Source organism: Hippopotamus amphibius, chromosome 10 (genome assembly GCF_030028045.1).
Source record: "Hippopotamus amphibius kiboko isolate mHipAmp2 chromosome 10, mHipAmp2.hap2, whole genome shotgun sequence".
Taxonomy (NCBI): domain Eukaryota; kingdom Metazoa; phylum Chordata; class Mammalia; order Artiodactyla; family Hippopotamidae; genus Hippopotamus; species Hippopotamus amphibius.
In genome coordinates, this window is record NC_080195.1 from 34,569,801 (window position 1) to 34,595,347 (window position 25,547).

Genomic DNA, 25,547 nt, shown 5'->3' on the forward strand with positions numbered 1-25,547 from the left:
CTCTTCCATTATTAAAAAAATGTTAGTCTAGAGAGAGATATATGTAAAGCACTGATACATTGCCAAAATAGCCTCAAGTTTGTATACAATATTAATTAACCAAAACTGAGAAAACATTAAAGTGACAAACAAGACAAAACAAGCCATCTCCTAAGAAAGACTTGGTAGGTAATTTGACATAAGGATTTTTCTTACTTGATTTTTCTCTGGTAATTAGATCTCTCTTGCTCAGAAACTTCTAGTATATCCCCTTCCTTCAGCGGACTACCAAATAATTGAATACCAAAGTCCCAGCTGCTTAGCCTGACATTTGAAACTCTTCCTTGCTGACCTGCCTCCTCAGTGTCGTCTCCTGCTTCTTTCCTGCTTGAAGTGCAGTCCCTGGACCAGCAGCATCAGCGTCACTGGGAGCTTGTTAGAAATGCAGAATCCCAGCCCCTACTGGCATCTGTGGAAGCATAAGTAGAACTTTAGCAAGATCCCCACGTGTGTGGAAGCCCACTGCAGGGGGAGAAGCACAGACCTGCCTCACTCCGCTCAGCCTCCCTTGTCGTCCTGCAGTCACCTTGACGGGGCTAGCTGTCATTTTCTGAGCACGTTCTGCACTTCCCCAGTGGCCTGCCTTTCTTCAAATGATACCGTTTTCCCAGAAATGTCCCTTTTTCTCAACTGCCTGACTTTCCTTCCATTCATCCAATTTACTAGGTGCCTAAATGTGCCAAGATCTGTGATTTGGCTTGGGTTTCAGACACGACTGGGCACAGTTCTCTTCACTGCTTGCACAGGCTCCCTGGAGGACAGCACCTTTGACCCCCAAATTCCACTTTTAGGAGATGTTCCTGAACTAATCATCAGAAAAGAATGTAAAGAAATATGTAGAAAGTTGATCACTACAATATTATTTATAATAGTAATAAATTGATAATAAATTCTGTTACAGTTACATGGTAGACTATTGCATATTCAAGAAAGTAAGATGTTATTACTGAAATGACAATATATCAGCAATGTTCTTGAGAAACAATTATGTTATTAAAAATTACACACTTAATTCCTGTGCTCCAAGGGCTTATAGTTGAATAAGTAAGAGAGATATGTAAACCAAATAATACGGAAATACAAATGTAGTAATACTGATAGTAACGGTAGCAACTAACATCTCTTGGACCCTTAAAATGTTCCAGACGCTTCTCAGTGCTTACCTGTTATCTTCCTTTATCCTTTCAAGAACCTTATAAAGTCAGACTACTGTTAATTCTATATCAGGAAATTCTGTTATTTTCATATATTTTAATCTTTGCCAATATGATGGGTAAAGTTTGGTAGCTTTTAATTTGTATTTTACTGATTATTAGCGAGGTTCAACATCATTGAGTGTATGTTGGTCATTTGTATTTACATTTCTCAAATAGTCTGTTTTTATCTTCTGCCTGTTTTTCTGCTGTGTTTGTCTTTTTCTTATTGATCTGTTGGAATTTGTTATGTTTTGGATATTTAAATATATGTTGCAGATGTTTACTCCCAGTCCATGCTTGTCTTTTATCTTTGTTTATGTTGTCTTTTATCATTTGTCTTTCCTGTCAGACTTGTGGTTGACATTTTTTATTTTTGATAGTGTCTGCTTGCTGTTAGTCCTTCTGCCTAAGAAACTGTTTGGAGTCTTTTAAGAGTTAGAAAATAATGAAATTTCCCCAGGTTGTCCATTTTTAAGGACCCCCAGGGGGCTCTCCTGAATAATATATATATATTTAATTGCTTGGGTTTTTAAACATATGTATTTTGACCGTTCTGAAAAGTCTGCTTTCTGTATTTTGAATATGTATGGCTGGTTTATGATGTTCCAAATAAAGGAAGTGTTAATAATACTACCACTCCTTGTGTTTTTAATTAATTTGCTCTTGCACAGAAGGTGACTGTTCTCAGCTCCCCCAAGCAAAATTAGGGATCTGTAATCGGAGTCACATCAGTAGTCTTTGTTCATAAATTGATGTGAGCTGTCAGCCTCAGTTAAATGCATAGGTAAATAAAATGTATAGGTAATCTCTAACTTTCATATGTGAGTTTCAAAAGTTTATAATTTAATTACTCGGAACTCTGCTTTTATTTTTCCACAGAAACAAGTCAGTTTCTAGGTTTCTAGCAAGCCCAAACAAGCATTGTTACAATTAACTTTTAATAATACCTAATAAAGCACTAAGTATTATTCAGCTGAACATAAAAAATATAGTTTATCACATTAATCTTATATTCCAATTATAGATGTAAAAATAGAACGAACCTCTAATCTTCAGACACGCTGGTGTTCAGACTGTGGGGGTGTGTGGGTGCGTGGGTGGGGAGTAGGGTAAATGTCTTTAAAACTATAAAGTGCAGAAACCTTTGGTGAATCATTTATTCTCCAGTGTTGTGTATTTAAGAACAAGAACAAAGGTAATTTGCATTCACTCATTATTCTTTAGCTCATGCACTGTGTGTTCAAACTCCAGTGTTTGTGGGGATGACCGGGCCTGGTTCATGTAGCAGGAGCGTTTCCCCATGCTGTATTCCTTGCATTGCTTGGGTCCAGAAGCGACTTTGTGACTGATAGCGTTGTTCTCATTAACTGCACAAGTTTAAAGCCATTGTTAAACTAACAGCTTTAACATCAGTTGTAAAATGCCCACAATAAACCATGAAGCCTACTACATTTTCCCAGGTATTTTGTGGTTGTGGTTTGTGTTGTAGGGATGGTGAAGGTGGCCTAAGAGGAATGGGCTTCATTCCTTGCTGTCAGCTGTCCTGCAGTTCCTTAGTCTTTTTGAGGGCTCACTTGTATACCCCATAAAGCTCCAGAATAGTAGCTCTCAAACTTTAGCACACCTGAGAATCAGCCAGAGGAGTTAGGTACAAAGTCAGCTTCTCCTGCACCCTTCAGGAGTCTGATTCAGTGGGCCTGAGGTGTTCAGCAGCCTGTGGTTTATCCACAGGCATCCCAGGGACTGTGTTGCAGGCCGTCCCTGGACCAGCAGAAATACTGCTCTAGAGTGTTTCACTCCTCCTGTGTGGTCTATCTCAAGTATGAGTCAGAACAAGACAATTCTCAGATCCCTTGCTTCTGTGAGTGAGGCGGAGGAACTCTTAGATCAGGGCACCATGTATAGCTTGATGTTCCTGAAGAGGTAATTGACCAGATGGTACCTAAAAGTCCTAAAGTCCTGGAAGAATTATTTACTTTTATTATGTTTATGTAAGCAGTTTGTTTCTGAGAAGTTTACTCATTTTGGCTTATAATGAATAGTTTGTGTCTTTATAAAAGCTAAATATGTAAAATGGGCACGTTTTAGTACTACAGGTAGTGTAGGTATCCTGACAGTGCTTAAGTTTAAAGAATGGAGATCTTCTGAAATCAAAATCAAGGTCACCTTGTCAGTTTGTGCCTTTTGCCTCCTGGCTGCCCGTCAGACTTGCCTGAAGCTGCGATGCCGAGAAATCATCAGTGGAAAATCTGGCAAATGCCTTGTTAGACACTGAAGAAAGGGCTTTGCTGGTAATTAACAGGGCTATTAGGCACCCACATAATATATTTCACTTTTTTGTATCATTTTAAATTAAAAATTTCATCAAGAATATTGATAACTAGTATTATTTATCTGAAAATTGACTTGGGATTTTTGTTAAATTTCTATTTTTAGGACCTTATGCTGTGTTCTCTTTGATGTCCTTCTCTACCTTGACTTGACAGATACGTGTTTTGTAGATCCTTTTACCTCAGTGCAGGCACATTTCTTCCTAATAGGAATATGTTAACACCAGGGATGAGATGCTTGTATCATCTGGTCAGGGTTTATGTCCTGCAGGCAGAACCAGATGCTTCCCAGGGGGATGACCTGACTTCTGATTTTCTTTATGATATCAAGCTTGTGATCATTTGGTGTTTTTCAAGAGGGACCGGTAGTTGGAGGTTGTTTACTTTGGTAAACTGGACCATATATTTTCTTGTAGAAATTAATGCAATGATTATATTATCTCTAATATTTCATGTACTAGTAGCTTAAATTACAGCCTGGATTTATGACCTACAGAATGTTTGTGTTTGCCCAGAGGCACTTTTTTCTCCATACATGCAGTAATTTTCTATATGCATACAAACATAAATACATATATTGGGTAAATGACATACTTTGTATGTAGAAACTAATTTATCTGATCACTCATATACCTTCTTTGAGAAGAAAATTATGGCTGGTTTTCTTACCTTAATCAAGAACAGTCTTTAGCACGTCTTATTGCGAGATCCAGTTCTAGGTATTACACGTTCCACTGAAACACATAGCCACCATCCAGGGGCGACTTTCAAGTTAAGGGAAATAGAGATGTAGCAAACCAGGTGAGAAGACACTTTTCATGATTCCCACCCTGAACTCACAGTGAGCACCTATTTTTTCTTCTTGTCAAAGTGCCAAATGACATGTTTTTAAAAAATTAGAGTGGGTTTAATTTCATTTCAGAAGTTAGTAGAAAATTTTAAGTAACCGAAGATACTTCCATATTTGTGAAGCTTAGATTCTGGTGAATAGGCTGTTACTTAGTCTTCATTTATGTAATTTGTGGTATTCCTGCCAAGGTTTCAAGGCTTTTTTGGGGTTGCTGAGTTTGTAAGAACTCAGCAAAAATATTTGTGAACAGTCACTGTGAGCCTGTAGTCTCCTCTGCTTTGCTGTCACTTGTTGTGATTGTTCACATTACCTGGCCTTCCTCCATTGTTTTTTGAGGACATAGAGGAGCATTTGTGAGTGTTGCTATTCAAAGTCTGGCTGATTTCCTCCCAGGAATCCTGATTATGCTGGGCTGACTTTTAAAGTTCTCTGTGGCTTTCCAGCATTCCCTCTTGTTACCCAACTTAAATCCTGACTTGCTCTCAGCGTGTGGAAGGCTCCAGCCTCCTGGGTGAGGGCGGTAGCAAGTAAGGACGTGTGTCTGAGGCTTACAAATGTGTGGTTTTCTTTTTAAAACCTGAACCTTTATATTGTGTGTTTTGTTTATTAGTTTTAAACATTATCAGAAGCACACAGATCCAGAGCCTGCGTGAGGCAGGGTGGTAGGTAGTGGTAGGCAGGGAAATGAGAGAGGCGGGGGAAGACTTAGATCATTGGGCCTGCACACTTGCTGTCAGGGGTCTCACCCTGTGTCACTGCTGATTGGGAAATGCTGGGAAAGGCAGAGGGTGCACTGAGGGCCCATAATATTTGAGTGCTAGTTTTCTGCTAAATTCTTTCTTTGAAGCTCTCCAACACTTCAGTTTCTTGGTGCCTTAATGAAGGAGCAGTTAGGAAAACTCGGTCCCTGTGTCTTACGTTAGGTTTATTGGAGGCTTTGTTACAAATGAATGCTTATCATCCTAGTTTCTTAGCCCATAACTTTCTACATCACACGCCAAAAAAAAAAAAAAAAAAAAAAAGGCACTATCACCATTTGTAATAAGCCATAATATATTGTGAATAAGCTAGGGCAGGCACAGTTCCTAGAAGGGCCTGTAATCTTTCCGTTTGGTCAGAAGACAACTATAAAATGGGTCCAAGATGCAGATTATCAACAAAAGAGTTCTTTGCGTGGGGCAAAGGCTTGCTTTCATACCCCTCCCTCTGCTTTTACATGCGTGTCAGTGGCAGGCAGAGTAGGGACTCTGTCTCTCTGCTCTGGAGCCTCCTGTCTCCCCCTCCCCTCCAGGCTGGCTTCTGTATCTGGAGGAGCAGCAGAACCCTACTTGCCTTTCCCAAGGGAGTGTGCTTTCGGGAAATGGGCTGAGTATATGGATGGCAGCTGGTGGGAAAATGAGACTGGACCTCTAGGGGCCTTTAAAAAAGCCATGAATTTGGCTCTTGTCTCTGCGTTCACAGTTAAAACAGACTGGCAGCAGGTCTGGCTAGTGATGAGCTGAGTCCTACTTTTCCCCCACAGTCTTCTCCTTAGCCTGGTGGTCCATTCCTGCTTTGCCCTTTGGTTTGGATGCTGTTTCTAACCTTTAGAAGTCAGGATTTGGATGTTATCCCATTTGTCTCCTGGCTGTTTTTGGCCTCCTTCTGCTCTTGAGAGGCTCTGAGTCCCAGTTTTACTTGGCTACTGTTACTGGCTTTTGGAATATCTATCCAATTAGCCTTTCAAGGGAGTAGGAGCTGGTTGTAGGGAATTGCAAATTACATGAGCCATCCCCTTCTTCTCACTGATGTTTTTTCCACTTGTTTATGTGCAAACAGATGTCAAATACACACACACACACACAATCTTTATTGTAGTATAATTGCTTTACAGTGTTGTGCTAGTTTCTGCTGTATAACAAAGTGAATCAGCTGTATTTATACATATATCCCCATATCTCCTCCCTCTTGAACCTCCCTCCCACCCTCCCTATCCCACCCTCCCTATCCCACCCCTCTAGGTCCTCACAAAGATCCAAGCTTATCTCCCTAGGTATGCAGCAGTTTCCCACTAGCATCTATTTTACATTTGGTAGTGTATGTATGTCAGTGCTATTCTCTCACTATGTCCCAGCCTCCCCTACTTGCTTGGGTTCTCTAGTCTCTTCTCTACATCTGTCTTTATTCCTTCTCTGCCACTATGTTCATCAGTACCATTTTTCTAGATTCCATATATATGCATTAGCATATGGTATTTGTTTTTCTTTTTCTGACTTACTTCACTCTGTATGACAGTCTCTAGGTCCATCCACCTCACTACAAATAACTCAATTTCATTCCTTTTTATGGCTGAGTAATATTCCATTGTATATCTGTACCACATCTTCTTTATCCATTCATCTGTTGATGGACATTTAGGTTGTTTCCATGTCCTGGCTATTGTAAATAGTGCTGAAGTGAACATTGGGGTGCATGTTTCTTTTTTAATTATGGTTTTCTCAGGGTATATGCCCAGTACTGGGATTGCTGGGCCATATGGTAGTTCTGTTTTTAGTTTTTCAGGACTCTCCATACTTTTTTCCACAGTGGCTGTATCATTTTACATTCCTACCAACAGTGCCGGAGGGTTCCCTTTTCCCCACACCCTCTCTGGCAGTTATTGTTCCTAGATCTTTTGATGATGGCCTTTCTGACCTGTGTGAGGTGATACCTCATTGTGGTTTTTGATTTGCATTTCTCTAATGATTAGTGATGTTGAGCATCTTTTCATATGTTTGTTGGCAATCTTTATGTCTTCTTTGGAGAAATGTCTAGGTCTTCTGCCCATTTTTGGATGGGGTGGTTTGTTTTTTTGATATTGAGCTGCATGAGCTGCTTGTATATTATAGAGATTAATGCTTTGTTGGTTGCATCATTTGCAAATATTTTCTCCCATTCTGAGGGTTGTCTTTTCATCTTGCTTATGGTTTCCTTTGCTGTGCAAAAACTTAAGTTTCATTAGGTCCCATTTGTCTACTTTTGTTTCTATTTCCATTACTCTAGGAGGTGGGTCAAAAAGGATCTTGCTGTCATTTATGTCATAGAGTGTTCTGCCTATGTTTTCCTCTAAGAGATTTTTTATAGTGTCTGGCCTTACATTTATGTCTTTAATCCATTTTGAGTTTATTTTTGTGTATGGTGTTAGGAAGTGTTCTCATTTACATGTAGCTGTCCACTTTTCCCACCACCACTTATTGAAGAGGTTATCTTTTCTCCATTGTGTATTTTTGACTCCTTTGTCAAAGATAAGGTGACCATATGTGTATGGGTTTATCTCTGGGCTTTGTATCCTGTTACATTGATCTATATTTCTGTTTCTGTGCCAGTGCTATATTGTCTTGATTAGTGTAATTTTGTAGTATTGTCTGAAGTCAGGGAGCCTGATTCCTCCAGCTTTGTTTTTCCTTCTCAAGATTAGTATGGCTATTTGGGGTCTTTTGTGTTTCCATACAAATCGTAAGATTTCTTGCTCTAGTTCTGTGAAAAATGCCATTGGTAATTTGATAGGAATTGCATTCCATCTGTAGATTGCTTCAGGTCATATAGTCATTTTCACAATGTTGACTCTTCCAATCCAAGAACGTGGTATATCTCTCCATATGTTTGTATCATCTTTGATTTCCTTCATCAGTGCCTTATAGTTTTCTGCATACAGGTCTTTTGACTCCTTGGGTAGGCTTATTCCTAGGTATTTTATTCTTTTTGTTGCAATGGTAAATGGGAGTGTTTCCTTAATTTCTCTTTTTGATTTTTTGTTGTTAGTGTACAGGAATGCAAGAGATTTCTGTGCATTAATTTTGTGCCCTGCTACTTTACCAAATTCTTTGATTAGCTCTAGTAGTTTTCTGGTAGCATCTTTAGGATTTTCTATATAGTATCATGTCATCTGCAAATAGTGGCAGTTTTACTTCTTTTTTTTCCAATTTGGATTCCTTCTATTTCTTTTTCTTCTCTGATTGCTGTGGCTAAAACTTCCAAAACTATGTTGAATAATAATGGTGAGAGTGGACACCCTTGTCTTGTTCCTGTTCTTAGAGGGAATTCTTTCAGTTTTTCCCCATTTAGAACGATGTTGGCTTTGGGTTTGTCATATATGGCTTTTATTGTATTGAGGTAGTTTCCCTCTATGCCCACTTTCTGGAGAGTTTTTATTATAAATGGATGTTGAATTTTGTCAAAAGCTTTTTCTGCATCTATTGAGATTATCATATGGTTTTATCAATATGGGGTATCACATTGATTAGTTTGCATATATTGAAGAATCCTTGGATTCCTGGCATAAACCCCACTTGATCATGGTGTATGATCCTTTTAAATGTGTTATTGGATTCTGTTTGCTAGTATTTTGTTGAGGATTTTTGTATCTGTGTTCATCAGTGATATGGGCCTGTAATTTTCTTTTTTTGTGGCATCTTTGGTTTTGGTATCAGGGTGATGGTGGTCTCATAGAACGAGTTTTGCAGTGTTTTATAGTTGTTAATTTAGCTTTTAATATTCTCTGGCCCAAAGCACTTTATAATACTCAGCCTCGACTGACTTAGAGGTCTCATATCCTCTGAACATTACCCTGAAATTGAAATGATAACGATGTGAAGGAGCACGCCCACCTCAGACTACCGTCAACCCCCGTCTCCACCTCTCCCCCCCAGCCCCATTGTTTCCCTCCCAAATCAACTGAAAATTACTTCTAAAATACGCTTGATGCTTTCTGTTTTCTCCTCTTGATTTTTTATATCTAGGCAATTAAAAGATTTTACATCAGTAGTTTCTTTTGTATCTGAAATTGATAATCAGCAACATCTTGAGACTTGGATAATATTAGGTGAAAATTCTTTGTAAATTTGAAAAGCCAGGTAAAATGTAAGGTTGAAATTTTACTTGTCGTGTCTATTTAAAGGTGAACTGCCGACTTTAAATGCAGGACCATTTAGCGACCATGTCATTATAATGTTACCACAAGGAAAAGATTTGTGTTATTCCTCCTTAATGAAATATCTGTGAAGGTGGCTCAGAAGTGTGAAGAATCTTTGTGCTTCAGAATTAGAAGGGACTTTAGAGGTGAATTTGAATAACTCTTTTTATCAACAGGGAAGCTGAAGTCCAGGATGGAACATTAGTGTGATTGAGTGGGGGTCTTACCTGGGTTTCAAGTTTGGATCAGCTGACAGTCCGTTTGCTAATGTTACGTCATATCCCATACTTCTTTTTTTATTTAAAGGTTTATTTATTTTTGGCTATGTTGGGTCTTTGTTGCTGCATGCGGGCTTTCTCTAGTTGTGGCGAGCAGGGGCTACTCTTCATTGTGGTGCGTGGGCTTCTCATTGGGGTGGCTTCTCTTGTTGCCGAGCATAGGCTCTAGGTGCGCGGGCTTCAGTAGTTGCGGTGCATGGGCTCAGTCGTTGTGGCTCTTGGGCTTAGCTGCTCTGTGGCATGTGGGATCTTCACAGACTAGGGCTTGAACCTGTGTCCCCTGCATTGGCAGGCGGATTCTTAACCACTGTGCCACCAGGGAAGTCCCCATATCCCATACTTTTTAATGACATTTATGTTTATAAAATGGCCATGATAAAAAAGAATATATATTATTCAGTTGGTAATACAGAAGAAAAAGTAGTGCTGAGTATTTCAAGTAAAATTTTTTTGACCTGCAAGAATTGTTGTGGAGGTAGGTGGCTGAAGATTTGTAAGCCTTGACTAGGGAAGAGGATATATCAGTGGGGCACCTAGCTTTCAGGATAACTAATGTAAGCCGAGTGAATTTTATTTCACTGGGCAAGTCGGAAATGTTGATGCTTTGACTGGGCCTGAATATTGGGTTTTGAGGTTCCCCACAACTTGCAGAATATGGAGTGCTTTATTAGAGTGGAGCCTTGTAGTATCTTTTACTCTTGGTTAGAGTATCCTTTTAACAGGTGTTTCTCTTCCGTGAAAGTCCGAATGTGCTTTAAACACTTCCAAGCCTTAGCACAAGTGTGCTCTGTGGACCAGCACTGGCATCCTCTGGGAACTTTAGGAATACAGAGTCTCAGTCCCCACCCCAGACCTGCTTGATCTATGTTTTAACAGGATTCCCAGGCAGTTCATATATGCAGTAAAGAATGGAAAACGTTGGTCTGTAGCACTGGTTCACAAAATGTGGTTCCTGGACCAGCAGCATCAACATCCCTTGCAAAGTTGCTAGAAAACATAAGTTCTCAGGCCCCAAATCCCAGACTCACTGAATCAGAAACTCTGGGTGGACCCCCCCCCTCCCCCCACCAGTATGTGCTTTTACAAGCTCTGTAGGTGATGCTAATTCATCCTTAAATTTGAGAACCACTCTGGAGCACTGTGTTTCCACAGTTTTGATCCTGATTCACAGTGAAAAATACATTTTACATCATGACCCAAAACACACACCCGCACATACTCTTAGGAGTTTTGTGAAACAGTGGTCATCTTACCAAATGCAGTATCTACTGTGATATTTTCAGTTTTATTCTTTTAAATATATATGTGTGTATAAACTTACTTATAAAGAAAATCTGGCCATGACCCACACAACTGATTACAAAGCCGCTAATGGATCATGTACTGCAGTTTAAGGACTGATGCTCTTGAACAGAGTCTCTTAACCTTCTTCTGTGCTCTGGTAAAGCTCTGGATCTCTTGTCAGAATAATGCTTTTGAAGTCTATGCAATAATATACATGGAGATGCAAAAGAAACCAGTTATATAAGCTACCAGAATATTAAACGAATGTGTGATATGGTAATATGTTGTATTTCTTCATTCATAGTAAGATTTAGTAGTGGGTCTTGTAACTACTATCATTTCAAACAGGGATGGGTATAAATGATAGTTCAAGGCATTTGCAGTAATTGTTATATGACATGAAAATGGCTATGATTTCTATTGGTAACAAAGTTACGGTTACTGGTAATAATCCTGTGGTTTGTTGAGTACATGCGTATTTGGAGAAAAAAGGTACATTTCAGTTTAAGGTAAGTGAAAATAAAGATGTAATTTTTTCCCCCTAACTTCAGACTTCTAAAATTCTGTTGACCCCCACCCCCCTCCCGTGGAACTGAGGTGAAGCACTCTTGCTCAAGAGAAACCTTTCTTTGGAGAATAGTTCCCAGGCTTTATGTTGAGACTGTGTGTCAAAAAATTACCTTCCTGAAATTTCTTAAAACTGCTGCTTCATTGATGGCATCTCTTATTTTCTAGCACCACAGTACTGGAGTTTTGTTTTTTACCTCACCAACAGGGTAGGAGGTTTCCCTTTTCTCCACATTCTCACCAACATTTATTATTTGTGTTCTTTTTGATGATATCCATTTTGACCGGGGTGAGGTGATGATACCTCATTGTGGTTTTGATTTGCATTTCCCTGATGCAGAAATTTTAAAATTTAATTTAATTTTTATTTTTTTTTAAATTTACTTTTTGTTTTATTTTGGAGTATAGCTGATTTATAATGTGTTAGTTTCAGGTGTACAGCAAAGTGATTCATTTATACATATACCACTTTTTTTTTTTTTTTTTTTTTTTTGGGGGGCTGTGCTGCTGCATGGCTTGTGAGATCTTAGTTCCCTGATGAGGGATTGAACCCAGGCTCTCTGCAGTGAGAGTGCAGAGTCCTAACCACTGGACCACCAGGGAATTCCCCATATATCCATTCTTTTTCAGATTCTTTTCCCAAGTAATGGAGTTTTCCTTTAAAATCTTCTTCTCTGTTGTTTTCCTGAGGTCACCTCAGGCCCAAATCGAAGCTATTGATAATGTATCTTCTCTAGTCTTCCCCATCTCAACACCTTACCCAGCTGCTCAAGCCAGATTCCTGGGAGTCATTCTCTGGGCCGTGGTTCTGAATTTAGGATCTGAATCTGGGATCCATAGTTTACAAGCTGTGTCACCTTGGACAAATGACTCACCCACTCGTTGCCTCCCTGTCTGTGCCTGTGAGACCAGGATGGCAGTAGTGCCCACCTCATAGGACTGTTCTGAGTAGTACATGATACATCCCATGTATTGCACTGGAACAGCCTGCCCTGTAGTAAGTGATTGGTAAATGTTATCCTTTACAGCTATGCTTGATTTCTTTCTTTCCCTTATTCCTTAAACCCACTTTATCAGACAATTTATATAGATTCTCCCTACAGAATATATTTCACATTTATCTACTTCTGTCTGCTTCCGTTGCCATCATCCTAATCGAAGCTTTCATACATTCTCATTTACACTTTTTTTAAAAAATAAATTTATTTATTTTTATTTATTTATTTATTGGCTGCATTGGGTCTTCATTCCTGTGCTCGGGCTTTCTCTAGTTGCAGCGAGCGGGGGCTGAGCGGGGGGCTACTCTTCATTGCGGTGTGCGGGATTCTCATTGCAGTGGCTTCTCTTGTTGCAGAGCACAGGCTCTAGGTGCGCGGGCTTCAGTAGTTGCGGTGCATGGGCTCAATAGTTGTGGCTTGAAGGCTCTAGGCCATAGAATTGTGACACACGGGCTTAGTTGCTCCATGGCATGTGGAATCTCCCCAGATCAGGGATTGAACCCGTGTCCCCTGGTTTGGCAGGTGGATTCTTAACCAATGTGCCACCAGGGAAGTCCCTCATTTATACTTCTAACTGGTGTCTCTGCTTCCTCTTGACTTACTCCAATCCATTTCCCCTATAACAACCATATGATTTTTTTTAAAGTGTAAATGAATGATCTTTTAAAAATGTTAGTGAACCACTGTATGTTTAAAACCCTCCAGTGGCTTCCCATCAAGCCTTTCCTTGACCTGCACATCCTGTGTTTTTGGCCCCCGCTCCTCTCCGGTGTTCCTGATGTGCTGTTCCCAGTATTCTGTGGCCATGTTGGCCTTCCCTCAGTTATTTGGGTAGCCTAGTCGTTTCATACTTCTGGCCATTGCATGTGACCCTCCCTTTGCTTAGATGCACGTTTCTGTCCTTCCCCAGGTCTCATCCTTCGCACCTGTGCAGGTTCCTCAGAGAGCCTTTCCTAACCACCCCCACCTAAATTAGGGTACAGCTTCCTCTTTTATCAGGACTCCCTAAATTTATGAAGCTCCCTAAATACATCAGAAAATCAATATTGCCTCTCCATCAGGGAAAAGGATAATTAACAGCCTGTGATTATAGAGCATGCAACTGCAAGAGGAGTGTGCGCCTTTTCCAAAAAGAATAATTTTATATGTTATGAACATTAAGTGATTGTAGAGCTATTTTAAGAAATTGCTATCTTAAAATTGTTGAAGAAGGTCTTTAAAGTTGGTATTCAAGAACAAAGAGAGGCCTGCCCACTGAACCCCTTTGCGGAGGGTGGTGGAGGTAGTCATAATCTAGCCATGGACCTCCTCACTGCTGTCAGTCATTTCTGCTCCGAAGGATAAAACAGATGCCATAAAAATTCCCTCCTTGAAGTAGCCGCCTGGGTGCTGATAAAACCCTTCATGCTCCTCTCTCCTGAAGTGAATGGTCAGTTGCTGCTCAGACATGAGAAGAAAGATATCTGATAATTAGAAGGTAGAAGCCAGTATGGTAATATCTGGATCCTGGTTAATTTTTGAGTTCACAGTAAAGAGGCAGAATAATGACTCTCTGGATGCGGACAAATTTCTTTGTCTTTTGAAATTTCTGCCTTGTTACTTGTTTTTAATTAATCCCAGACCAGAGAAAGGAGGCACTCCTGATTTTTGGCAGTTGCCTAAAGCAGCCAGGAAGAGGGTGATAGCAATTGTGAATCATGATGTGAACCACTTTGTCACCTTTGTAGTTTTTCTTTCAAATAATGGACATGTAGGAATTGCAAAGGACCCTGGGACAGATGCCTAAATTTAGGATAATAATTATAAATGGGATGCCTGGTACTCCTGTTTGGCTAAATGCTGTTCCTGATTATATAAAAATGTGGTCTCTTTTGGGGAAAGACTACTTTTTGTTGACATACTTTAGCAGAGCCCATACCTAGAAATATTCCTGCTATGGCTGTGGGTGATTATCAAATCATTTAGAACACGATGTGTCTGAAAATAAAATACAGTTTTCTTATTGCAAAAAAGTAACATATACTTAACTTTTAAAAAATTGTACCGTAATTCTGTCCCCTAATCAAGCCAGACTTTTCATGTTTTTCTTGTTCCCCATAGATATTTATATGTTTATCTTTTTTATATAGTTATAATCTTGCTGTGATCATCTTGTATTCTGATTTATGTCATGTTAGGTTTTTCATGTTTCATTTTAAATGACTGTAGCATTCTATCAAGTAGATATGTTACAACCATTCTCTTGCTAGTTGAATTGCTTTATGATGACGTATTTTTTGTAATGTATTTTTAATGATATCTTTGTTCTGCTCTAATTTTGCAGGCAGAGACATTTGTTTGGGTTAACAGTGCATCCACACATTCCCAGAGTGTTGCCAAGGCCAAATATGAATTTTTATTTGGCAGATCTGAAGAGAAAACTCCAGATACTAGTAAGTGTTTCCCTACCTTCCTCTTTCAGGAAACAGATAGGAAGTGCTATTGAAATTTCAAATCTCAGAAGCTAAGAATTCTTCAAACCAAGAAGTGACTTGAAATTACCTACAACAGGCTACGAGAATCACATCTTGTAATTCTGAATTCTATACCTTAGGAATATGTAGAGTTATTGGTGAATAATTAAAGCAAACAGATTTCACAGAGGTAGGAAGGCAGCAATGCAGATGGAGAAAAAGTGCTCAATCAGTAGGGGAGAGAGGGGATCATGGTCTTGGGAGTTAGGCAGAAGAGGGAGGTTGCATGCGGTTAAGAGCCCAGGCTCTTTAGCCAGACTTGTTGAGTGTGAATTCTAGCCTTGTAACTTAAGATGCATGACCTTGAGTAAATTGTTTAAGCTGTTTTTGCCTTAGTTTTCTCATCTGTAAAATGGGATTACAGTAATACTGTCTCAGAAATCTTTTGAGACTTAAGTAGATGACATATGTAAAGACGTATGTTTATTATGTGCTTGGCATGTGATAAGTGCTGTACAAGTGTTTGCTGCCATAATTATTTATTGTGGTCACCATCACCATCGTATTCCTGACCTTTGAAGCTGACCTTTAGAAAAAGTGCAGTCCTGACTGTCCTCAACTCCATCACTGTCTGACACTGATTTCTGTTTTGGGTAGACAAGGAATCTGACCTAATGTAGCTGTTGTTCAGCTGAAGAAGTCAAATGATAACTATTCGTTTTGACTTATATGTTAGGTGGGATTATCTAATGGGCTGTATAATATCTGGGGATAGCAAGAATGTAGTGTATCAATAATTCCTTTTACCTTAATAGTGAATATTTATTAGATATTTCTGTAGCTGGGGACTCCTAATGAAGTATAAAACAGCTAAATTATTAAAAAAAAATCATTCTGCTTTTATTATGTAGCATAAATACCTAACATTCTAGGCTTGAGGTTTGGGACACTTAGTCATTTATTCACTATTTCTCAGACAGGGGATCCTGATTGTCATCACCCCAAGACTTTAAAATTCCTTCTTGGCATAGCCTCAGTTTTGTAATTTTGTGATAATTAAGCCTTTTTTTTTTCAACTTTGATAAAACATGATTTTTACTTCACTATATGGAGATAATATCAAATGTCTACTTAGTCCTTTGACTTACTGGTGGGTGAGTTTGGGTCTTCCTTACTCCTAGGTTTTGAGTAGTTTTCCCAGTGTACCTGAGGCAAATCAAAATGACATTTTAAACCTTCTGTTCCCTTATTTGCCTTGGTGAAAATGGCTGGTATTGTTTGTTTCCAGTGCAGTATTATTCTGCAGGTGTGTAAGTGTGCATGCATTTATTAAACACATCTATGTAATGAACGCATGTGCTAGTCACCCGTGCTGGGCACTGTCAGGGTACAAAGAAGTAGAAGACAGTCCTTACTGCCTGGGGGCTGATTCTTTGGTCAGAGAGAGGGAATGATCACTTTCAGCTGTGCTGGTGGTGGCTTCATGGAGGAGGTGGAAGTTGCAGTTCTTAAAAAATGACTAGTATTCTAATTGATCGAGTTTTGGGGGAGGGCATTTCAGACTGAGGGAGTGGTATTAGCAAGGGTGTGGTGGCAGAAGATACAAATCCTTTGGGGAACAGGGAGGGAACTGGCCAGGTTGGTTTGCAAAGCGTATCAGAGATAGGTTTAGAAAGATAACTATTTAGAAAGGGGCAGAATCATGGAGGGAGAAGAGTGTGCATTTTATTTAGGTATGCAGAGATGAAGTGCCAGGTACTGTTTTTGTTTTTTAATTTTTTAATTAATTAATTTAAAAAGTTTATTATTCTTTTATTGGGGTATAGTTGCTTTAAATGTTGTGTTAGTTTCTGCTGTATAACAAAGTGAATCAGCTGTATGTATACATATATCACCTCCCTCTTGGACCTCCCCCCCCCGCCCCCCACCCCATACCCATTACAGGTCACCATAGAGCACCAAGCTGAGCTCCCTGTGTTATACAGCAGGTTCCCACTAGTTATCTGTTTTACACATGGCAGTATATACACGTCAATCCCAATTTATCCGCCTCCCACACTGTGTTCACATGTTCATTCTCTACGTCTGTGTCTCTATTCCTGCCCTGAAAATAGGTTCATCTGTACCATTTTCCTAGATTCCACATATATGCGTTAATACACAATAATTGTTTTTCTCTTTCTGACTTACTTCACTCTGTATGACAGTCTCTAGGTCCATCCATGTCTCTCTGAATGCCCCAATTTCATTCCTTTTTATGGCCGAGTAATATTCCATTGTATTAAATGTACCACATCTTCTTTATCCATTCATCTGTTGCTGGACACTTAGGTTGCTTCCATGTCCTGGCTATTGTAAATAGTGCTGCAATGAACATTAGGGTGTATGTGTCTTTTTTAACTATAGTTTTCTCACAGTATATGCCAGCAGTGGAATTGCTGGGTCATATGGTAGTTCTATTTTTAGTTTTTTAAGGAACCTCCATACTGTTCTCCATAGTGGCTGTATCAATTTACATTCCCACCAACAGTGCAAGAGGGTTCCCTTTTCTCCACACCCTCTCCAGCATTTACTGTTCCTAGATTTTTTGATGATGGCCATTCTGACTGGTGTGAGGTGATGCCTCATTGTAGTTTTGATTTGCACTTCTCTAATAATTAGTGATGTTGAGCGTCTTTTCATGTGCCTCTTGGCCATCTGTAAGTCTCTGGAAAAATGTCTATTTAGGTCTTCTGCCTATTTTTTGATTGGGTCATTTGATTTTTTTTTGATATTGAGGTGCATGAGCTGTTTGTATATTTTGGAGATTAATCCCTTGTCAGTTGCTTCACTTGCAAATATTTTCTCCCATTCTGAGGACTGTTTTTTCATCTCGTTTATGGTTTTCTTTGCTGTGCAAAAGCTTTTAAGTTTAATTAGATCCCATCTGTTTATTTTTGTTTTTATTTCTGTTACTATAGGCGATGGATCTAAAAAGATATTGCAGTGATTTATGTCAAAGAGCATTCTTTCTAGGTTTTCCTCTAGCAATTTTATAGTATCGAGTCTTACTTTTAGGTCTTTAATCCATTTTGAGTTTATTTTTGTGTATGGCATTGAGTGTTCCAATTTCCTTTTTTTACATGTAGCTGTCCAGTTTTCCCAGCACCGCTTATTGAAGAGACTGTCTTTTCTCCATTGTATATTTTTGCCCCCTTTGTCATAGATTAGGTGACCATATGTGCATGGGTTTATCTCAGGCTTTGTATCCTGTTCCATTGATCTATATTTCTGTTTTTGTGCCAATACGATTCTGCCTTGATTAGTGTAGCTTTGTGATATAGTCTGAAGTCAGGGAGCCTGATTCCTCCAGCTCCGTTTTTCTTTCTCAAGATTGCCTATTCAAGGTCTTTTGTGTTTCTATACAGATTTTAAGATTTTTTTGTTCTAATTCTGTGAAAAATGCCATTGCTAATTTGATAGGAATTGCATTGAATCTGTAGATTGCTTTGGGTAGTATAGTTAGTTTCACAGTATGGATTCTTCCAGTCCAAGAACATGGTATATCTCTTCATCAGGTTTTTCATCTTCAGTTTCTTTCATCAGTGTCTTACAGTTTTCTGGGTACAGGTCTTTTGCCTCCTTAGGTAGGTTTATTCCTAGGTAATTTATTATTTTTGTGGCAATGGTAAATGTGATTGTTTCCCTAATTTCCCTTTCTGATTTTTCATTGTTAGTGTATAGAAATGCAAGAGATTTCTGTGCATTAATTTTGTATCCTGCAACTTTAACAAATTCATTGATTAACTCTAGTAGTTTTCTGATAGCATCTTTAGGATTTTCTATGTGTAGTATCATGTCATCTTCAGACAGTGACTGTTTTTCTTCTTTTCCAATTTGAATTCCTTCTGTTTCTTTTTCTTCTTTGATTGTCGTCACTAGGACTTCCAAAAGTATGTTGAGTAATAGTGGTGAGAGTGGACGTCCTTGTCTTGTTCCTGATCTTAGAGAAAATGCTTTCAGTTTTTACCATTGAGGATGATGTTTGCTGTGGGTTTGTCATATATGGCCTTTATTATGTTGAGGTAGGTTCCCTCTGTGCCCACTTTCTGGAGAGTTTTTAACATAAATGGGTGTTGAATTTTGTCAAAAGCTTTTTCTGCATCTATTGAGATGATCATATGGTTTTTATTCTTCAGTTTGTTAATATGGTGTTATCACATTGCTCAATTTGTGTATATTAAGAATCCTTGCATCCCTGGGGTAAATCCCGCTTGATTGTGTTGCATGATCCTTTTAATGTGTTGTTGGATTCTCTGTTTGTATTTTGTTGAGGATTTTTGCATCTGTGTTTATCAGTGATGTTGGTCTGTAATTTTCTTTTTTGTGTGATATCTTTGTTTGGTTTTGGTATCAGGGTGATGGTGGCCTCATAAAACAAGTTTGTGAGTTTTCCTCCCTCTGCAATTTTTTGGAAGAGTTTGAGAAGGATCAGTGTTAGCTTTTCTCTAAATGTTTGATAGAATTGGCATGTGAAGCCATCTGGCCCTGGGCTTTTGTTTGTTGAAATATTTTAAATTATAGTTTCAATTTCATTATTTGTGATTGGTGTGCTTATATTTTCTGTTTCTTCCTGGTTCAGTCTTGGAAGTTTGTACCTTTCCAAGAGTTTTTTCATTTCTTCCCTGTTGTCCATTTTATTGGCATATAGTTGCTTGTAGTAGTGTCTTATGATCAGTTGTATTTCTGCAGTGTATTTGTAATTTCTCCTTTTTTGTTTCTGATTTCATTGATTTGAGTACTCTTCCTTTTTTTCTTGATGAGTCTGGCTAAAGGTTTATCAATTTTGTTTATCCTCTCAAAGAACCAGCTTTTAGTTTCATTGATTTTTGCTGTTTTTGTCTATTTCATTTATTTCTGCTCTGATTTTTATGATTTCTTTCCTTCTACTAACTTTGGGTTTTATTTGTTCTTTTTTCTCTAGTTGTTTTAGGTATAAGGATAGGTTTATTTGAGATTTTTCTTTTTGTTTCTTGAGGTAGGATTGAATTGCTATAAACTTCCCTCTTAGGACTGCCTTTGCTGCATCCCATAGGCTTTGGGTTGTTGTGTTTTCATTGTCATTTGGTTCTATGTATTTTTTGATTTCCTCTTTGATTTCTTCAGTGATTTCTTAGTTATTTAGTAGCACATTGTGTAGTCTCCATGTGTTTGTATTTTTTACAGTTTTTTCCCTGTAATTGATTTGTAATCTCGTAGTGTTGTGGTCAGAAAAGGTGCTTGATATGATTTCAGTTTTCTTAAATTTTCTGAGGATTGATTTGTGATCCAAGATGTGTTCTGTCCTAGAGAATGTTCTGTGTGCACTTGAGAAGAGAGTGTATTCTGCTGCTTTTGGATGGAGTGTCCTATAAATATCAATTAAGTCTATCTGGTCTGTTGTATCATTTAAAGCTTGTGTTTTCCTGTTGTCTTTCTATCTGCATAATCTGTCCATTGGTAAGTTGGGTTTTAAAGTCCACCACTGGTATTGTGTTACTGTCAATTTCCCCTTTTATGCCTTATGTATTGAGGTGCTCCTATGTTGGGTGCATAAATATTTATAATTATTGTGTCTTGGATTGATCCCTTGATCATTATATAGTGTCCTTCCTTGTCTCTTTTAACAGTCTTTATTTTAAAGTCTGTTTTATCTGATATGAGTATTGCTCCTCCAGCTTTCTTTTGACTTCCATTTGCATGGAGTATCTTTTTCCATCCCCTCACTTTCATCTGTATGTGTCCCTAGGTCTGAAGTGGGTCTCTTGTAGATAGCATATATATGGGTCTTAGTTTTGTACCCATTCAACCAATCTGTGTCTTTTGGTTGGAGCATTTAATCCATTTACATGTAAGGTAGTTATCAATATGTATGTTCTTATTACCATTTTCTTAATTGTTTTGGGTTTGTATTTGTAGGTCTTTTTCTTCTCTCTGTTTCCTGCTTAAAGAAGTTCCTTTAGCATTTGTTGCAGGGCTGGTTTGGTGGTACTGAATTCTCTTAGCTTTTGCTTGTCTGTAAAGCTTTTGATTTCTCTGTCGTATCTGAATGAGATCCTTGCTGGGTAGAGTAATCTTGGTTGTAGGTTTTCCCCTTTCATTAGTTCAGATTTATCCTGCCACTCCCTTCTGGCCTGCAGAGTTTCTGCTGAAAAATCAGCTGTTAACCTTATGGGGATTCCTATGTATGATATTTGTTGCTTTTCCCTTGTTGCTTTTCATATTTTTTTTTTTTGAATTTAATTTTTGTTAGTTTGATTAATATGTGTCTTGGTGTGTTTCTCCTTGGGTTTATCCTGTATGGGAGTCTCTGCGCTTCCTGAACTTGAGTGGCTGTTTCTGTTCCCATGTTAGGGAAGTTTTTGACTATAATCCCTTCAGATATTTTTTCAGACCCTTTCTCTTTCCATTCTTCTTCTGGGACCCCTATAATTTGAATGTTGGTGTGTTTAATGTTGTCCCAGAGGCCTCTGAGACTATCCTTAATTTTTTTTTCATTCTTCTTTATTCTGCTCTTCAGCAGTTATTTCCAACATTCTACCTTCCAGTTCACTTATCCATTCTTCAATTATTCTGCTGTTGTTTCCTTCTAGAGCAATTTTCATTTTAGTTATTGTGCTGTTCATCACTGTTTATTTGTTCTTTAGTTCTTCTAGGTTCTTGTTACACATTTCTTGTATTTTTTTGATCCATGCCTCCATTCTGTTTCCGAGATTTTGGATCATCTTTGCTATCATCACTCTGAATTCTTTTTTGGGCAGGTTGCCTATTTCCTCTTCATCTATTTGGTCTTGTAGGTTTTTACCCTGCTCCTTCATCTGTAACATACTTTTTTGTTGTCTCGCTGTTTTTAATGGGTGGGACTGTTCCTGTCTTACTGGTTGTTTGGTGTGAGGCGTCTGGCACCGGAGTTCACAGGGATTTGTGTGGATCTGGGTCTTGGTGCCAAGGTGGGGACCTGTGGGAGACCTCACATTAACTAATATTCTCTGGGACCTGAAGTTCTCTGTTAGTCCAGTGGCTTGGACTTGGCACCACCATCACAGGAGCTAAGGCCCCACTCCTGGCCTCAGAACCAAGACCCCATAAGCCATGTGGCATGGCAAAAAAGAAAAAAAAAGAAAAAAGCAACAAACAGAAAAGAGCAGAATAATAACAAAGAATAAAAACTGAAATAAAAGTAGAAAAATAAAAATACAATAGAAAAAAATAATAAAAATGAAACAACAAAATAAGACAGAACCACAACAGCAAAAAAAAAAAAAAAAAAAAAACCATAAAGAAAAGAAAATAAAAAAATAAGAATAAAAATAAAAGATTAAAAAAATAAAAAAATAAAAAATTCCCTGGTGCCTCCTCTATCAGTGTCCTTACCCCCACGGTGAGCTACACCAACCCATGCCTCCCCAGGTGGCCCTCCAAGACCTCTAAGTAGGTTTCTGGACTCACTGTGTCAGCCCCACCACTGCATGTATTCCTCTCAACAGTGTCTGTTCCTGGAGCTGGCCTGGAGCACACATGCCCCTGAAGGCCAACTGGGTCACAGGCCTCCACAGGTGTGCCCTTAGGGGCTGCCGCAGCTGGAGGAGGCCTTGGACTGGTGCGGTGCTTGGCCCATCTGGACCCGTGTGGCCACAGGAAGTGTTGGCACAGACTGGGCTCAGGACCAGGACTTGCGAGGCCCTCAGAGGCTTTGGCGAGGGCAGTGCTTGGGCCCACTGGGACTTGCATGGCTGGAGGAGGCGTTTTTTTGGGGGGCAGTGGGGGGAGGGGCTCAGGCCCAGGACCTGTGAGGCCAGAAGTGGCCTTGGTAGGGGCGGAGTGGTGGTGGTAGGGTGTCAGGCCTAGGGACTCACGTTTGGGAGAGGCCTTTGCCTGGGTGGGTATTCTGGATTGGGACCCTAGCAGGCTCACTGGGGCCCGAGCAGGTGGTGGAGATGCTGTCCACCAATCTGATCCTCTGATTTCCTGAAGGCCCCTCCATCCCGTCCCACCTGCACTTTTCTTCCCCCGCTCCTTCTCTCTGACATCCTACCTGGTTGGTATGGGGATTTCTCCTTTCCCTTAGGTGTCCGTGGCCCCCCACCAGTGCTTTATACGTGCCCTTGTTGTGAGGGGATGCGAAGTCCCATGTCCTCCTACTCTTCCGTCCTGAGTCCACTGTTCTTGTTTTTCTAACACCCCAGCCTGGGGTAACTGTATTTCTCCAGTACTTATTTAGGGAGATAAATCAAGACGGATTGATGTGGAAATTGGAAAGGGCAGCAGAAGTTGTTGCTTATCGTAGGAGGTGTGTAAGATGCAAGTTTATATTGACTTTTGAAAAGTACTTTTTTTTTTATCTTCACGAAGAAATGATGACATTTTTATCGTTTCAAAAATATTCCTGAAGTTTCTTTATATTGACTATTCATCTGTCATCAAAACACTGCCCAAACTCAAAAGAGCATAGGGAAAAGTGGTAGAGAGAATAGGATAGTGTTTTTATTTGAATTTGATTGATAGGCATACCTCTTCCCACTTGTTTTGGTTTTTCCAAGTGGATTAAATAAGAGACTAAAACTGTCCAAGTGCTCCAGAAACAGCCTGTTGGAGGAACGGAAATGCTGACAGTGCCTTTTGAATGCATCCCTAGTGATATTCAGGCGGTAGCCTGGTAGTGATGCCACCAGACCTGGGGAGGTCAATGCGTTCATGACCCGAGTTAGGCCCAAGGAAAGTGTTGTTACTCTAGGGAGAGGGGGTGTAGGCTTTGCCACTCAGTAGGGGCTTAACATGGGCCGCGGGTGGGAGATTCTAGGGAAGATAGTTCAGGATGGTTTGCAAAGTGTTGCTTGTTGCAGGGGTTTTGAATCTCTAACAAGAGTTTAGGGTGTTGAATGGGGTGTGGGGGAACGTGTGAATAGTGGGAAGAGTCCCTTGGCTGGGAAGTAAGATCTGAATTCTGTGATCTGTTCATCAGTATAGTGAAAGGAAAGAGGTGACCTTGCTTCTTGCTTCTCTCTATTCCCTGCTGCTTTCAGGAGCTTTTCAAGTGTGAGTCCATAATTGGTAGTTGTTGAGAAACTTTGGGCCACGTGTGACATGAGTTGCACTGTGACTTAACAGGGAGCAGGGAGGCGAGTCACCAGGGGTTTCCGTCTTGCATTCCAGTCAGCTATTGGAATATTTGTGGAGCTGCACTGAAATGCAAAGAGAGAAAAAAAGAACTGCCACAGGAGCCCACCCGGGGCCACCTGTGAAGCAGCACCTCTCAGATTTCTCCCTTGCCACTCGTTTTCTCTCCTGGCTGTTGGGCTGAGGCTGCTGGCTTCTCTCAGCTAGTCAGACGGAGTCCACTTTAACAGGAGGGGCCTTTATTTTGGGAAAGCACATTCTCTGAAGTGTTCCTCAGGCAGTATCAGATGGCTGAGGTCAGTCAGTCTTTTTGGGGAAAATCCAGAGGGAAAAAATGGTTAAGAAAGTCTTTGAAAAAGAGTGAGACTGTTCCCAGGTTTGTGGGGAGGACAGGAGACGTGTGGAAGCATGTGAGGGAGAGGAGGGCCTGTGGGATGCTGGGAAGGGGAACCAGCTTCTCGTATGAGCTCTTGGAATTTTACAGACTCTCACTCCTGCATTCTCCGTTGATTTTTAAACTTTGAGATAAGTAGGTGAGGAAATAAGCATCAGCAGAATTTAATAACTTGTCCAAGGGCATATAGTTTAGTGCTTTTTTTTTTTTTTTTTTTTTTTTTGAGAACACTGATTGAGATACAGTTAACAGACAATAAACAGCATATATTTAGAGTGTACAATTTGGTATCCCAACCTCCCAATTCATCCCCCCCAACCCTCCCCGCTTTCCCCACTTGGTGTCCATGTGTTTGTTCTCTACATCCGTGTCTCTATTTCTGCCTTGCATTTCCTCTTTCATAGTTGTTAGCATTTGCCTTATGTATTGAGGTGCTCCTGTATTGGGTGCATATATATTTATAATTGTTATCTCCTCTTCTTGGATGGATCCCTTGATTTTTATGTAATGTCCTTTCTTGTCTCTTGTAACATTTTTTATTTTAAAGTCTATTTTATCTGATGTGACTATTGCTACTCCAGCTTTCTTTTGATTTTCATTTGCATGGAATATCTTTTTCCATCCCCTCACTTTCAGTCTGTTTGTGTCCCTAGGTCTGAAGTGGGTCTCTTGGAGACAGCATATATATGGGTCTTGTTTTTGTATCCATTCAGCCAGCCTGTGTCTTCTGGTTGGTGCATTTAGTCCATTTAGATTCAAGGTAATTATTGATATGTATGTTCCTAGTACCATTTTCTTAATTGTTTTGTTTTTGTTTTTGTAGGTCCTTTTCTTCTCTTATGTTTCCCGCTTAGAGAAGTTCCTTTAGCATTTGTAGTAGGGCTGGTTTGGTGGTGCTGAATTCTCTTAGCTTTTGCTTGTCTGTAAAGCTTTTGATTTCTCCTTCTCTGTTGAATCTGAATGAGATCCTTGCTGGGTAGAGTATTCTTGGTTGTAGGTTCTTCCCTTTCATCACTTGAAATATATTGTGCCACTCCCTTCTGGCTTGCAGAGTTTCTGCTGAGAAATCAGCTGTTACCCTGATGGGAGTTCC

At 39.6% G+C, this 25,547-nt stretch overlaps 1 protein-coding gene across 8 annotated transcripts in view; it reads left to right on the forward strand.

The window, feature by feature from the left end:
• The window catches only part of PSD3 (pleckstrin and Sec7 domain containing 3), a 528,631-nt gene that overhangs the window by 115,294 nt on the left and 387,790 nt on the right, over positions 1-25,547 (forward strand). For all 8 annotated transcript variants that reach the window (XM_057697902.1, XM_057697903.1, XM_057697905.1 and 5 more), the window contains one exon: positions 14,796-14,904. In XM_057697902.1, the coding sequence (XP_057553885.1) occupies positions 14,796-14,904 (109 nt within the window). The remainder of the gene's footprint in view (positions 1-14,795; positions 14,905-25,547) is intronic.